This window comes from Salmo salar, chromosome ssa06 (genome assembly GCF_905237065.1).
Source record: "Salmo salar chromosome ssa06, Ssal_v3.1, whole genome shotgun sequence".
NCBI lineage: Eukaryota > Metazoa > Chordata > Actinopteri > Salmoniformes > Salmonidae > Salmo > Salmo salar.
Genome location: NC_059447.1, coordinates 65,981,074 through 65,997,935, shown reverse-complemented (window position 1 = coordinate 65,997,935; position 16,862 = coordinate 65,981,074). Strand labels below are relative to the sequence as shown.

Genomic DNA, 16,862 nt, shown 5'->3' with positions numbered 1-16,862 from the left:
CATCTATCAACCGTCTGAAAGATTGATTTTAATGTATGATTCAATTTCAATGTCTCCCCCATATCGCTGCTGATCAAGCTGCCATAACAGCCCTCCTGAATGTCTTCAGATTTGTCTTTATTCATCAAGAATGCCAGATTTTTGGACATCTATTTAATCGTTGAAAATAATTTGTCCTCAAACCAGGTCACTAGCTACGTAGGTTTCCATCTAATTGGCGACAGATTTTCATGCAAATAATCGTAAATCTGCATAAAAACAATGTCCAATTTCCCACCATCCATATATCAAATATTTATAAATCCCTTTTTACAGCAGATGTCACAAAGTGCTATACAGAAACCCAGCCTAAAACCCCAAACAGCAAGCAATGCAGATGTAGAAGCAGATAGACTGTGTGTGGTGGGAGTGTATTCTGAAAGTATTCAGACCCCTAAAGTGGATTAAATAGGTATTTTTCCTTCATTAATACCCCATAATGACAAAGCAAAAGTAGTTCAGTTTTTTTTTTTTTTTTAATAAAAACATAAATCACCTAATGCAGTGATTACAGCCTCAAGTCTTCTTGGGTATGACGCTACAAGCTTGGCACACCTGTATTTGGGGAGTTTCTCCCATTCTCTGCAGATCTTCAAGGTCTGTCCGGTTGGATGGGGAGTGTCGCTGCACAGCTATTTTCAGGTCTCTACAAAAATGTTTGATTCGGTCTGAGCTCTGGCAGGGCCACTCAAGGACATTCAGAGACTTGTCCCGAAGGGACTCCTGCATTGTCTTGGCTGTGTGCTTAGTGTCGTTGTCCTGTTGGAAGGTGAACCTTCGACCCAGTCGGAGGTCCTGAGCACTCTGGAGCGGGTTTTCTTCAAGGATCTCTGTACTTTGCTCCGTTCATCTTTGTCTCCATCCTGACTTGTCTCCCAGTCCCTGCTGCTGAAAAACAGCATGATGCTTCCTCCAGATGTGACGCTTGGCATTCAGGCCTCCAGAGAATCTTGTTTCTCGTGGTCTGAGAGTCTTTAGGTGCCTTATTGGCAAACTCAAAGTGGGCTGTCGTGCCTTTTACTGAGGAGTGGCTTCTGTCTGGCCACTCTACCATTAAGGCCTGATTGGTGGAGTGCTGCAGAGATGGTTGAGGAACTCTAGAGCTCTGTCAGTGACCATCGGGTTGTTGGTCACCTCCCTGACCAAGGCCATTCTCCCGTTTGCTCAGTTTGGCCGGGCGGCCAGCTCAAGGAAGAGTCTTGGTGGTTCCAAACTTCTTCCATTTAAGAATGATGGAGGCCACTGTGTTCATGGGGACCTTTAATGCTGCAGACATTTTTTGGTACCCTTCCCCTGATCTGTGCCTCGACACAATCCTGTCTCGGAGCTCTACGGACAATTCCTTCGACCTCGTGGCTTGGTTTTTACTCTGATATGCACTGTCAACTGTGGGACCTTATGTAGACAGGTGTGTGCCTTTCCAAATCATGTCCAATCAATTGAATTTACCACAGGTAGACTCAAATGAAGTTGTAGAAGCATCTCAAAGATGATTAATGGAAACAGGATGCACCTGAGCTTAATTTCGAGTCTCATAGCAAAGACTGAATTCGTATGTAAATAAGGTATTTTTTTTTATACATTTGCAAAAATGTCTAAACCTGTTTTTGCTTTGTCATTATGGGGTATTGTGTGTAGATTGCTGAGGATTTTTATTTATTTAATAAATTTTAGAATAAGGCTGTAACGTAACAAAATGTATAATAGAGTCAAGGGGTCTGAATACTTTCCGAAGGCACCGTAGTGCACAAATACATTTTGCGGTTAAATTCCCATGTACCGATTTAAAAAAAAATACACGTTTAAATGGTATTTCCGTCGCTTTTTTGACTGTACTGATGGTTTTTCTCACAACTTTTGTTTTGCGTTATATAACCAACAGCAGTCAGATACAATACTATAGCGCCCCGTATAGCCTACATGATGAGATTATTATGGATTATTTTTATTTGTCAAGCGGCAGCCAAGCATCAAGCTCATCACCTTGCACTTTCACCACCCTGTGAAGTTCACAATTGATTTAATATGTAGCTTTCCTGATGAGTCGTAGTGGGAGGACCAGACATGTCATTGCGTGACTCCCAAGTTTACTTCGATATGATGGTTATTATATCAATATTTGCGGATAAAAGCGTTTCCATCGACAGTTCTCACATGATTGATTTTACCAACACAAATAGATCCCACCTTGTCTAGCATGTTTTTTGGGGGACATTTCAAGATTTAACGTCACATCCACAAGTACAGTGAAATGCCTTTCTTGCAAACTCTAACCCCAACAATGCAGTAATCAATAACAATGTAATATTAAAAATAACAAGGCAGAACAAAAACACAAGCGATATAAAAATAAGAAATAGGAACACGATAAAGTAAGCAAACATACTATATACAGGGTCACTTCCAGTACCATACTTACAATGTGCAGGGGGGTACTGGATCTATAGTGCTGTCAGAGCATTTCCTATCATTCTGTACTTAAATCCAATACACTCCATTTAGTATGATATGTTACATTTCGAGTAGTATGTATTAATTTGTGGATGTCCACCACCCATTTCATATGATGTTACGAATTACAATTCGTATTATGTTGCGAATTTGCAAAATGTATATCTTACGAATTCTAACTAGGTAGCTAATGTTAGTTAGGCTAGGGGGTAGTGTTAAAGTTAGGGTTAAGTTTAGGAGTTAGGCAAAGGGTTATTAAGGTAAGGCGAAGGGTTAGCTAACATGCTAAGTAGCTAAAAAGTAGTAAGTAGTTGAAAGTTGCTAAAATGCTAAAGTCGTCCATAGATGTTTGGGAAGGCTTAGCTAGCATGCCAACATCCTAAGTAGTTGCAAAATAGCTAAAAAGTAGTAAGTAGTTGAAAAGTTGCTGAAATTCTAAACTTGTCTGTGATGAGATTCAAACTCGTAACCTTTGGGTTGATAGACGTTCGCATTATACGCCCTGTATCCATCCCGACCAACCACCCTTTTTGCATTAAATAACCATCTGCCTTATGTAACCATACCAAACTGTAACATATCTTACCAATTTGAATGTCCCGGATTTACTCTTACTATGTTACGTCTAGTCTGAGACCAGGCTACAGAGGTATATATGTATAAGGGTAAGGTGACTAGGCAGGATTTTTGATCAACAGAGTAGCAGCAGTTTATATGATAATGATTGTATGTGTGTGTAGAGTCGGTATACAGTTTTATAACGTTCATAATAGAAATAGCATGTAGAACAAACATGCTTCTGACATGGAGAATAAGGAATCAAGTCAGCTCTATTCATGGAATTTCTATCTGCAACGTTCGAGAATGTTTGACAACTGAACGTGGCCAAAATTTGCCCTGCTTTGAGTCCAGTAGACAAGAACGACATTTCCCACGAAACACTGGTCTCTATTTCGACACTATAAACTGTGGCGAAGGCGGAATTGACATTGCATCTTGTGGAACAGCGACAAGTAAGATTAACTCTCGCTTTTAATAATACCTGAAAGAATAGCTCTAAAAGTATTCTTGGTCGATATGTCTTTCTTATCGATAATGTATTAATCGATCATGTAGGATATTGAGACTAATGAAACACTGTTGCAAGTTGAAAGGTGTAAAGTTTGGATTGTTGTGACAAAATAATGGTGCGTGCATAGAAATGGAATGCTAGAATATTTTTGACATAATAATAATAGTAGTAGTCCTATGTCCCCTTCCCTTAAGTATATTTTGGGGTAATTTGGTAACAATTTTAGAAAACAGTGCATGCGTCCATATTTCAAGTAAAACACGGTAGCCTACTTGTTTAAATTGGCTATTGTATCATATCCATTGTAGGCCTATCCAACTGTTATCTGAAATATATAAATATGTTAGGAATGATCTGTGAATAGATTCAACATTGAATACGCGTCATACCGTACTTGCAATTCCAGTCATCTCAATGCAATCTTTGTTTTTCAATTGGTTGCCCGTCTAGTCAGATTAGTGCATAACTGGAGCCGTTTTTAGGAACAGCTGCAGTATTGGACAACAATCAGGTCCATAGCAGAGCAGACTAGTTATTTTGCATTAACTATGCATGCCAAGTTGCCACCATTGTAAATGTGTTGCCCTAGGCATTTTGTAGTACAACCTCAGTCAGCTCTCATCACAGGCCTGTTTTTGCTGGTTGCCATCTGCTTGTTCCAGAAAAAAGGTTTTGTCTGGGCCCCCATGGAGGGAACTTCTAGGGCTTGGTACTTTCATTTTATCATTTGTAATCAGAAGATCCAAAGGGACACATTTATTTTCTGAATTGCTGTATGGATATAATTATATAACTTTCTGTCAGGTGAAAAACGATTTGTCTATCAATAAAGAGATGCTCACAAAGAAATCAGATCTATGTTTCTAAATTCTCTATGAAAGTTATGGTATCAGAGGCCGGCTAGAGAAAAGCTTTGTCATGCATTTTGACCTCAATGAATTGTTACTATGGGGCTTTGTCCACTCCATTCTTTACCTAATCCTTTCAGAACGGATTTCTGTGCAACAGTGCTCCAGTACTTCTGTTCTATTTTTCACATTGTCTGCAAACCTCTGGTCAATTGTCATACATTTTCAGTATAAATTTGAATGCATAATGGATAAAACAGTCAAGTAGGCTTATGTATGTCTGTAGTGCTGGTAACCATACATTTCAGGTGTTGCCGACGTATTTTTCTGTTATAAATGACATGCTACACATAGCCTCCAAAGAAAAACTATTCATTTACTCACTACTAAGCATTACATATAAGGACAGTGAATGGCATTATGAAAGGCGTGCATTGTAACATGTCTGCTGTCCCTGATTTTGTTTATTCTGTTCACTGGGTAACCCAGAAGGCTATGTTTACAGAGGTTCTGTTAGCCCTGGTGGTGGGAGGAGTGATCTACTTCCTGGTGCAGAGGAGTAAGAGACATCAGCTGAAGAGTGAGGATGGCTGGTGGGGGGAGGGGACTCCCATGGATGGGGAGGAAGATCTCAGCATTCGCCCCTACACAGTCCGAACGGATGACGAGGAGTTGGAGGTGAGATGGGGGATTATGGGCCTAGAGGAGGGCTGAGCTCTTAGAGAGTTAAGGCTTATGCAACAGTCTTTAGTTGAACCTCATACTCAATGCTCCACCCAGGACCTGTACAGGAGAATAGACCAGACCCGATCCTTCCCCTCTCTAGAGGACAGCCAGTTCAACTACGGCTTCAACTCCCACTATCTGCAGAAGGTGGTCACCTACTGGAGACGTGACTTTGACTGGAGGAGACAAGTGGAAAAACTGAACAAATTCCCACATTACAAAACCAACATTGAAGGTAAGATGGTGTGTAGAGATTTATCAGTTATGTATAGAACAAGATGAAACTGAACAAGCAGATCTATTGGCTGCCAGTAAATACAACATAACTGTAAGTCTACGTGAAACTTTGCACACACAAAATACAAAACAAATTGAGTCTCCGGGAAATGGCTTATGGTTCATTCAAGCATCCTCTGACCTATGTATCAAGCAGACCACTATCGTCCCTGTGCCCAAGGAAGCGAAGGTAACCTGCCTAAATGATTACTGCTCTGTGGCACTCACGTCGGTAGCCATGAAGTGCTTTGAAAGTCTGGTCATGGCTCACATCAACAGCATCCTCCCGGATACCCTAGACCCACTTCAATTCGCATACCGCCCCAACAGATCCACAGATGATGCAATCTCAATCGCACTCCACACTTCTTTTCCCACCTGGACTAAAGGAACACCTATGTTAGAATGCTGTTCATTGACTACAGCTCAGCATTCAACACCATAGTGTCCTCAAAGCTCATCACTAAGCTAAGGATCCTGGGACTAAATCAAATCAAATTTATTTTTATATAGCCCTTCGTACATCAGCTGATATTCTCAAAGTGCTGTACAGAAACCCAGCCTAAAACCCCAAACAGCAAGCAAAGCATGTGAAAGAAGCACGGTGGCTAGGAAAAACTCCCTAGGAAAAACTCCCTAGAAAGGCCAAAAACCTAGGAAGAAACCTAGAGAGGAACCAGGCTATGAGGGGTGGCCAGTCCTCTTCTGGCTGTGCAGGGTGGATATTATAACAGAACATGGTCAAAATGTTAAAATGTTAAAATGTTCATAAATGACCAGCATGGTCAAATAATAATAATCATAGTAGTTGTCGAGGGTGCAACAAGCACGTCCGGTGAACAGGTCAGGGTTCCATAGCCGCAGGCAGAACAGTTGAAACTGGAGCAGCAGCACGGCCAGGTGGACTGGGGACAGCAAGGAGTCATCATACCAGGTAGTCCTGAGGCATGGTCCTAGGGCTCAGGTCCTCCGAGAGAAAGACAGAAAGAGAGAAATTAGAGAGAGCATATTTAAATACACACAGGACACCGGATAAGACAAGAGAAATACTCCAGATGTAACAGACTGACCCTAGCCCCCCGACACATAAACTACTGCAGCATAACTACTGGAGGCTGAGACAGGAGGGATCAGAAGACACTGTGGCCCCATCCGATGATACCCCGGACAGGGCCAAACAGGCAGGATATAACCCCACCCACTTTGCCAAAGCACAGCCCCCACACCACTAGAGGGATGTCTCCAACCACCAACTTACCGTCCTAAGACAAGGCCGAGTATAGCCCACAACGATCTCCGCCATGGCACAACCCAAGGGGGGGAGGCGCCAACCCAGACAGGAAGACCACGTCAGTGACTCAACCCACTCAAGTGACGCACCCCTCCCATGGACGGCATGGAAGAACACCAGTAGGCCAGTGACTCAGCCTCTGTAAAAGGGTTAGAGGCAGAGAATCCCAGTGGAAAGAGGGGAACCGGCAAGGCAGAGACAGCAAGGGCGGTTCGTTGCTCCAGCCTTTCCGTTCACCTTCACACTCCTGGGCCAGACTATACTTAATCATAGGACCTACTGAAGAGATAAGTCTTCAGTAAAGACTTAAATGTTGAGACTGAGTCTGCGTCTCTCACATTGGTAGGCAGACCATTCCATAAAAATGGAGCTCTATAGGAGAAAGCCCTACCTAAACACCTCCCTCTGCAACTAGATCCTGGACTTCCTGACGGACTTCCTGACGGGCCGCCCACAGGTGGTAAGAGTAGGCAACAACACGTCTGCCACGCTGATCCTCATCACTGGGGCCCCTCAGGGGTGTGTAACTAAGTCTCCTGCTGTATTCCCTGTTCACCCACAACTGTGTGGCCAAACACGACTCCAACACCATTACGTTTTCTGACGACACAACAGTGGTAGGCCTGGTCACCGACAACGATGAGACGGCCTATAGGGAGGAGGTCAGAGAACTTGCAGTGTGATGCCAGGACAACAACCTCTCCCTCAATGTGAGCAAGTCAAAGGAGCTGATCGTGGACTACAAGAAAAGGAGCGCCGAACAGGCCCCCATTAACATCAACAGGGCTGTAGTGGAGGGGGTCGAGAGTTTCAAGTTCCTTGGTGTCCACATCACCAACGAACTATCATGGTCCAAACATACCAAGACAGTCGTGAAGAGGGTACGACAAAACCTTTTCCCCCTCAGGAGACTGAAAAGATTTTGCATGGGTCCCCAGATCCTCAAAAGGTTCTACAGCTGCACCATCGAGAGCATCCTGACCGGTTGCATCACCGCCTAGTATGGCAACTGCTCGGCATCTGTCCATAAGGCACTACAGAGGGTAGTGCGCACTGGGCCAAGCTTCCTGCCATCCAGGACCTATGTACTAGGCGGTGTCAGAGGAAAGCCCATAAAATTGTCAGACTCCAGTCACCCAAGTTTTAGACTTTTGTCTCTGCTTCAGCACGGCAAGTGGTACCGGAGCGCCAAGTCTAGGACCAAAAGGCTCCTCAACAGCTTCTACCCCCAAGCCATTAGACTGCTGAACAATTCATAAAAATGCCACCGGACAATTTACATTGATTCCCCCCCCCACCCTCCCTTTTGTACACTGCTGCTACTCTCTGTTTATTATCTATGCATAGTCACTTCACCCCTACTTACATGTACAGATTACCTCAACTAACCTGTACCCCCGCACACTGACTCGGCATCGGTGCCCCCTGTATATAACCTCGTTATTCTTATTGTGTTACTTTTTATTATTACTTTTTATTTTAGTCTACTAGTCTAAATATTCTTCTTGAACTGCACTGTTGGTTAAGGGCTTGTAAGTAAGCATTTCACGGTAAAGTCTATACTTGTTGTATTCGGCGCATGTGACCAATAAAGTTTGATTTGATGATGGATCAGGCATTGACGTCCACTACGTCCATGTGCGGCCCAAGAACCTCCCTGAGGGCGTGACTGCTGTGCCTCTGCTCATGGTGCACGGCTGGCCAGGCTCTTTCTACGAGTTCTACAGGATGATACCCCTCCTGACTGAACCCTCCAACCCAGACGACATCGTGTTTGAGGTGGTGTGTCCTTCCATCCCTGGGTACGGCTTCTCTGAGGCTCCACATAAGAAAGGTAAGTGGTTAGAGTCCTGGCTGGGGTTAAGGGTCACAAATGCCCAGCCCATTGAATCTAACAAAGCATTTCTGCCAGATGAACGTTATATTCAGTGACTTTATATTAATTTTCTCAAATGAATGATTCTGTTTATGTTGCAGGCTTTGACTCGGTGTGTGCGGCCCGTGTGTTCCACAAGCTGATGAAGAGACTGGGCTTCCAACAGTTCTATGCTCATGGAGGAGACTGGGGATGGATCGTCACCACCAACATGGCCCAGCTGGAGCCTAAGTAAGACAGAGATAGACACACAGAAATATGGCCAGATCTTATCTTAAGCCATGGGAGACATATCCAATATTATGTTTGCCTCCTTATTTATGGGATTTAGAATGCATGATAATGTTTTGAGGTAAATGTTCTTATCAGTGAATGATAGGAAGTGAAAAAGCCTCAGTTTGACTCAGATTCAATGTTTGTTGTACTTCATCTCTCCTCTCTGATTTTTGTCGCCCCAGAATAATCAAAGGCTTACATCTCAACTTTGCTCCCCCCTCCAAGCCGGGCCTGCCCGTGGTTCTGTCTATAATGCTGGGCCGCAGTTTCCCCAAGCTGTTTGGCTTCAACGAACACGACATTCAGCGCATCTACCCTGTTGTGCAGAACCTAGTGGTGGAGTCTGTCAAGGAGTCAGGATACATGCACATCCAGGCCACCAAGCCTGACACTGTGGGTAAGAGAGGGAACCAGTTTAGAAGGGGAAGCGTTCTGGGCTACACACAGCTTTAACTGCTGCTTCTGTATAGACCAGGCCCAGGAATAAGAAACTGTGCTGTATCATATCTGATTGTGTGCGTGTCTGATCTCTTCCTATAGGTCGAGGGTTGAATGATTCTCCGGTGGGTCTTGCTGCCTATATCTTGGAGAAGTTCTCCACCTGGACTGACCATGACTTCAGGAACCTGGATGACGGAGGACTTACGAGGTAGAACGTCTTAAACCTCAACCACAGCCTTTGATGTAGAATAGGATAGTTGGTTAGTATTCAAAGGCTTCTTCTTCTTCCATGTCCATTTTTATGACTTTTGTTTTTTAGCACCTCTCTTTCCTTGCAGGAAGTTCAGTCTGGATGACCTGCTGACCAACGTGATGATCTACTGGACATCTGGCTGCATCATCTCCTCCATGCGCTTCTACAAGGAGAACTTCAGCAAGGGTCTTGACCAGCCACACTCAACGTCAGTGGAATGTTGCTATGTAATATCTATGTATGTGCTATGTAATGGTCTTAACTAGCACGAGGAGCTCCCCCTTCAGAACATAAATATCTTTGTCCGGGTAAGTGATGCTGTTAAAGTAGAAAGGACAAACTCAATTTATCTTTCGGTAAACTATTGCACTTATTCACTCCCCCTCTACCCAGGATGCCAGTGCATGTGCCCACCGGTTTTGCCTGCTTCCCCAACGAGCTGATGCACACCCCCAAGCTGTGGGTGCAGCAGAAGTACCGCGAGCTGAAGACCTTCACGCCCATGGCCCGAGGAGGACACTTCGCCGCCATGGAGGAGCCAGAACTCATGGCCCAGGACATCCAGAACTTCACCAAGATGCAGGAGAAGATGAAGTGATCGCTCTGCACATCTGCCTTTCCTGTTTACCAAACGGCACCAGATGCTAGGTCAGCGAGCACTGGTATTCAGATAGCACTGACATGTGAAGTTACTTCCTGATAAGCCCATAGAGAGAGAAACCTCTGCCATAGCTGCCTTTTTACACACATCTGGAAATAATACTAGCCATGTCACAGATCTGTTTGCTGTTTTGGCATGACAACGACCATATGACAGTCCCTCCAGGATTCTGCGATCGCAACTCGATACTATGCGAGGGCTTGCAAATTTGACCAATCACCGCACTATTTCTGCTTAAAACAGTAAAATCATCGCAATATTATTGCATAAAACTGACCCATCACCGCAGTACAAAAATAGGGCTTGCAATTTCAACCATTCACCGCACTTTTGCCGCATTTTATGGTTCAATCAAGCCACACGTCAACAAACTTTTCCCTTGGTCAGCGCATTTCCGTGACAAATTGGACAAAATCATTGCATATTGCCATGCAAAATCAAGCATTTTTGCCTGCAAATATCACAAAGAATCCCCATGAAATCCTGGAGGAATGATATGTGACAAGACTGCACAAACAGATCTGTGACTAAACTAATATAATACAGTAAAGCCTCCCAATGACTACTACCAATGAGATGGGGAAGAAAAGTGTTCAACTTACTCTCTAGTTAGGAAATGATCCATGGACCAATTGATGAGTGAATAGAAGACAGTTTCATTCAGGTTGTTCCTGAATCATTGTTAAGGAGGAGAGCACAGATAGTTATCTGTTTAGATTACTGGCATAGTCTAGCTCTGAGTGGTTATCAAATGATGCATGAAATATCAGCTGATATGCTTTTTCTTTTTTGAAATAGTTTCCAGAGACTGAAATGTGTATTTTATTCTGATCACCTGTTCTGTTAGTTATTTACAATGTTATAGCATTCCATAAATAGCACTTTGCATTTATTTCAGAAACTAATCTCCTGATCTATATATATTTTTGGGACAAATTATATTAATAAACATTTAAATTAAATTCTTGTTCCGTCTTTCTGCTAATGTCTTTGGAATCACGCCTAAGATATGTGGCCTTGGTCCCCATTCAAGGTTTAATACCCAAAAATGGTATGATGATGGTACCAAGTGCAGTACCATCCTCCTAGTTGTCTATTATGGCAGGGAGACCAGAGGTTCCTCCAGCTGCTGCCAGACCCTGGTGTTTCCCAAGCCCTGCGTCCTGCCCTGGGACACCCCATTACTCTGAGGCTGCTCCCCTTGGCAGAGCACACCCGGGGGAGGTGTGGGTGGGGGAGATAAGGGCCGCTTGAGATCCCCACATGACCTCACCAGATAAGGCGAGGGGAGGGAGGACATAGGACCACGATGCGCAGTGGAGAAGCTGTGACTGGAGACTGTTAGAGGGGCTGGGGAGCGGCGGTCAGAAAGCAGGCGAGCTTTGGGTCTCGGTTTTCAGTAGGGTGGCTGGAGCTGGTTGCTCTTCAGTTCGGTGGACAGTCTTGAGGGCACCGCAGCCACGTAGGGATCCTAAGAAGTGGGTGAGTTAAATCTCTACAGAACCTGGAGAGAATACAGTAGATCCGCCCCTCAGGGTTATAGCTAGAAAATAATTCAATATTTGGAAGTTCCTCTCAGATTTGGTTTATGTTAAGTAGCTCTACGAAATTAAATTGTGAATTCTTTCTGAATTACTGAACTCCTTAATTGTTAATATCTGGACAATATTTAGACCCTTCATGTTCGGTATTTGCAGATTCAACTTCACACATGTCAGATCTTGTGGTCAGTGGTGGAAAAAGTATTCAATTGTCATACTTTAGTAAAAGTAAAGATACCTTAATAGAAAATGATTCAAGTAAAAGTCACCCAGTAAAATACTACTTGAGTAAAAGTCTAAAAGTATTTGGTTTCAAATATACTTAAGTATTAAAAGTAAAAGTATAAATCCTTTCAAATTCCTTAAATTAGGCAAATCAGACAGTTTGACGGATATCCAGGGGCACACTCCAACACTCAGACATAATTTACAAATGAAGAATTTGTGTTTAGTGAATCCGCCAGATCAGAGGCAGTAGGATGACCAGGGATGTTCTCGTGTGTGAATTGGATCATTTTCCTGTCAAAATGTAACAAGTACTTGTGTGTGTCAGGGAAAATGTATGGAGTAAAAAGTACATTTTCTTTATGAATGTAGTGAAGTAAAAGTTGGCATGAATATAAATAGTAAAGTACAGATACCCCCAAAAACATTTTAAGTAGTACTTTAACGTGTTTTTACTTAAGCACTTTACACCACTGCTTGTGGAATGGAAACTGATTTTATAGTGCTCTCTGGTATGTCATTTTCTCATTTACTATCTCCATATAAATGAAGTCTCATTTACCACGTAAATGTAATGAAACATAAGTGTTCCTGTTCCTCCTGCGTGGTCCAGGTGAGGTCTGGGTGTGTGACGGGTGTGCAGCCCAGCAGGGCTATGAAGTCCCAACACTCCCCAGAGAACGCGGCCAGGGAGAGGAGCCGTGTACGTAACCTCCGCCAGGCCTTCCACAGCCTGCAGGCAGCCCTGCCCTCCGTCCCCCGTGACACCAAGCTCTCCAAGCTGGACGTCCTGGTCCTGGCCACCGACTACATCGCCCATCTTACTGAGACCCTGGACCAGGGCGGGGCTCTCTCTGAACTCAAAGTGCCCCCCAGGGCAGGGGGATACCTCCACCCAGTCAAGGTTGGTGACATCAAACTACCTGGGTGCTTATCTTTTTCGTTCTTTGGTTATCATAGCTTAATAACCCTGATCTGTCCAGATGTTCAGTTAAAATCAGGCATGAATTATAGTGTAACAGCACTGTAGTAGGATGTCCACAGCAGGCATCACTACTTCTTACATTATCTATATGACATTCACAAAGAGTTTTAATTTGCTATGACTTATTACAATCATACTGACTGAAGTTTAACATATCTCCTGTCCTGACAGAAGTGGCCGATGCGCTCCTTGCTGTACTGTGGGAGTGTGGGAGCACTGCTGTCAGCCAATCAGAAGCCAGCGTCAGGGGAGGAGGACACAAATCATCTGACCCCTACCCCAGAGGTCGACATGGACCAATCCGTTTAGGACTAGGAGCGTTGAAATACAATATATCCAACTGTGATGCTTATGAAACTGCAGCGAATGGCAATGTAATGTATGTGCTGAACACAGAAACACCTCGAACAATGTCAAGATAGAAATCAAATACACCAAAATCAAAGGATCGCTTTCTTATTTATTACAGAAGCATAAAACATAAATCACTACTTTGGAGAAAAGTGTGCGAAATATTTGTTAGGGACAGATCTACATTTACTGGGGGGGGGGGGGCTGGTCCAACTCAAGGTGTCAGAAAAAAATAAATGCACCCCCTCCCAAAGAAAAAATATTTTCACATGACCCTCCCATTGTACTGTAAAATAAATTGAACACCCTTCCCTCTCGTAGAATTAACTCTAAATTATTATTACCACCAAAAATAAATACTGTGTTTATAAACGGGGATATCGACTTTGCCATTTTAGCATGCTTTTGTGGCACAGTCGATGCCATGCAGGGCTACGGGCCAGAAGGTTGAGGTTTCACCGACTAACACAGATGAGTTCACTCTCCCTGCCCGTTTCATTACACTACGATCAGAGCTGACTGCAGATAATGATCAGCTAGGGGGAAATCAGATTTTCAACAGTTTTGATGCCATAGTTATAATTATATAAAATATATATGCTATGAACTTTCCACCAACAGGTTCCTGTGCCAATGCACCACACAACCGATAAACAAAGCATACCGACTTCGGCCACTTCAATGTTAGGGCTGCACACAATTGGCCCATCGACGTCCGGGTTAGGGTTTGGCCGGGGTAGGACGTCATTGAAAATAAGAATTTGTTCTTAACCGACTTGCCTAGTTATTAAATTAATAAATAAAGATCATGGTTTCCATTTTCAAACAATAAATAATCGACAAACAGAAAATTCCCCACTTTACTTTGTAGGCTTATCCAGATTCGATGGCTTGGCTTGACAATCTCCGAATGTCATTCAACTTTTTGGTGTTTTGTAACAGATGTCTCTTTCCATTCAGCAATTGGCAGCTGCACAGTTTGGATTGATTTATCATTCAATGTTGTTTGTCAGTAAAAAAAATACACAAAGATTTTAAAAAAGTGACCCGGACTGCACAATAAAGTCAGACTTATTTCCATTGTGGTTCCTATTTTTTTTTAAATTCAAAGCAATGTTCCAGTGACTTATTTTGTGTTTTTAGCTTTAAGATGAATTAAAGTTGATCTCCTGGATTTGTTTCATTTTTAGTGGTATAGTTGTATTGGGGTGGGAGTGAAAGGATGGACAGATTAACAGAAAGGGAGGATTGTTGTGAGAATATTTGGCAACCATGCATTCAGCTGTGGAGCCCTGAGTACTAGTCCAGATCTGTGCTATAATGACTGCTTTAGATTGAAAATGTATTCAAACAGCAGAAAAACATTACTAAAACGATGTAAATAACTTTATGTTATGGCTTTGTTTGAGCTATCTGACATACAGTGAGCTCCAAAAGAATTGGGACAGTGACACATTTTGTTGTTTAGGCTCTGTACTCCAGCACTTTGAATTTGAAATAGCATTTTCATCCATATCGGGTGGTTTGTTTAGAAATTACAGCACTTTGTCTTTGTCACTTTTATTTTAAATAAGAATAGAATGTTTGTAAACGCTTCTACATTCATGTAGATGCTACCATGATTACGGATAATCCTGAATAAGTTAGACACACAAACATCATACCCCCAAGACATGCTAACCCCTCACCATTACAATAACAGGGGAGGTTAGCATTTTTTGGGAGGGGTTTGAGATTTGTGCGTCTAACTTTGACTCATTATTCAGGATTATCCGTAATCATGGTAGTATCCAAATGAATCTAGAAGTGTTTAGAAACATATTCTATTCTTATTTACAATAAAAGTGACTCCAAAATTACACAATACATTATTTACCATTCATTTATTTTGGGCGCAAAATAATCTGAAATACAACCAAAATGAATAGCAAATGCCAACAAATTTGTAGTCTCACAAGCTTGATGTAGTCATTGCGTACTATGAAAGGCAAGTGCTTCTACACCTGCATTGCTTGCTGTTTGGGGTTTTAGGCTGGGTTTCTGTACAGCACTTTGTGACATCAGCTGATGTAAGAAGGGCTTTATAAATACATTTGATTGATTGAATATGGGACCAAATACAAAACTTTTTACTACTTTAATACACAAGTGAATTTGTCCTAATACTTTTGGTCCCCTAAAATGGGGGGGGGGACTATGTACAAAAAGCTGTAATTTCTAAGCAGTTCACCCGATATGGATAAAAAAATACCTTCAAATTAAAGCTGACAGTCTGCATTTTAACCTCATAGTCATTGTATCATTTTAAATCTAAAGTGCTGGAGTTATCGCCTAGAAAATCTACACTACTGTGAAATCGAGGCAATTTCAACATTTCGTCAGGAGAGACGTGGTAGACACATATTTCATATTCTGATATTGACCAAGAAATACACTTGTGACAAACACAATGCACAATAATTTCAACTCCACTAGCACACAGCTAATGTCTAAACAGACAGTGTTGCCAAGTATTTGTACTCAGGCAGACAGAAACCGCTTTTGTTGGCTGTAACATGGACGAGACCATAGAAGCATGGTCGTCGTTATGTCTCCCCCTTGAGCAACATGGGCTCAGGTCCACAAGAAACGGTACAACGTTCAAGGTTAGCTCCATAAATCTGTAGGGGGGGGGGATCTGATAACCCCCCCTTCTCTCTCATATTAATGGCTAATTTGGACCTGCCAGAGCTGTGTTACTAAGCCAGGGGTTACGGAGGGAAAGGAGAGGGCAGACATTTTGGTGAAAGAACGTGGGAATGCTAGACAGACAGTTGGAATGCTGGAACGTTGGGCAGTACTAAGGTTATTCTAAAGTCCAGATCTCAGTGGATAAAGCAGACTGGCCAGGGAGGATCTGTTGCATTGGGCAATATAATGAATGTGTATACATTTGAATTCTCACATACTCATTTTTAATGGCAAACCCATACTGTATGCCAGGCCATGGATTCTCCAATTGTATTATTTATGTACCAAGTGAGGGTCATCAACTAACAAACTTGATTTAAAAACGGCCCTTTTGGCTTGAACCGCAAATAGATCTTTAGGTGTGTGTGAATGTGGATATTTGTGCCAATAAACCCCTATAACCCTGATCTCCCTTCATGTTAGGAGACAATTAACATTGTTTCTGTATCTCCAGCTCATTATATCCAGTACACAGTGATTGAGTAAATTTATGAAGCTTTCTGTCCAGTTTCCCCTCGTTGGCCTGGCTTAGCTGGAACTGAGCAGAGGAAGAGGAGTAGGGAGTACGGCACAACTCAACAACTTGGTCCATGAGAAAAATAGAGCGTATTTAACATACAAGACAGGTTGATGGCTTGATCCAGGGAGATGTCCAAGAGGTAACAGAGGTTCCTAATACACACAACATCCCCTTCTGTCTAGCTTCCTTCCTGCTTAAAATGTGTACAATCCAAGTCTATTTACCAACTCAGTGGCCTTGTGATTTGAGTGTCTGTCCTGAGTTTGGGAGTTCAATCCCCGGCTGACTCACACTAAAAGG

The 16,862-nt window shown here is 42.8% G+C and overlaps 2 protein-coding genes across 5 annotated transcripts; both read left to right on the top strand.

Moving 5' to 3' along the window:
- Nucleotides 1-3,170: 3,170 nt before the first annotated feature.
- LOC106607860 (epoxide hydrolase 1) lies at nt 3,171-11,172 on the top strand. 3 transcript variants are annotated; one of them, XM_014205302.2, is made up of 9 exons: nt 3,171-3,503; nt 4,916-5,088; nt 5,191-5,371; nt 8,319-8,537; nt 8,681-8,810; nt 9,038-9,252; nt 9,396-9,504; nt 9,635-9,857; nt 9,943-11,172. In XM_014205302.2, the coding sequence occupies exons 1-8, from the start codon at nt 3,284-3,286 to the stop codon at nt 9,813-9,815; spliced, it is 1,428 nt and encodes a 475-aa protein (XP_014060777.1). In that variant the 5' UTR covers nt 3,171-3,283; the 3' UTR covers nt 9,816-9,857; nt 9,943-11,172. The 3 variants fall into 3 exon arrangements, with proteins under 3 accessions (XP_014060777.1, XP_014060775.1, XP_014060778.1); XM_014205300.2 differs by having other exon boundaries at nt 3,173-3,503; nt 9,635-9,757; XM_014205303.2 differs by having other exon boundaries at nt 3,198-3,503; nt 4,900-5,088; nt 9,635-9,757.
- A 266-nt stretch (nt 11,173-11,438) lies between these two features.
- LOC106607861 (transcription factor 23) lies at nt 11,439-14,392 on the top strand. 2 transcript variants are annotated; one of them, XM_014205305.2, is made up of 3 exons: nt 11,439-11,688; nt 12,590-12,880; nt 13,133-14,392. In XM_014205305.2, the coding sequence occupies exons 2-3, from the start codon at nt 12,632-12,634 to the stop codon at nt 13,268-13,270; spliced, it is 387 nt and encodes a 128-aa protein (XP_014060780.1). In that variant the 5' UTR covers nt 11,439-11,688; nt 12,590-12,631; the 3' UTR covers nt 13,271-14,392. The 2 variants fall into 2 exon arrangements, with proteins under 2 accessions (XP_014060780.1, XP_014060779.1); XM_014205304.2 differs by having other exon boundaries at nt 11,439-11,692.
- The last annotated feature ends 2,470 nt before the right edge of the window (nt 14,393-16,862 follow it).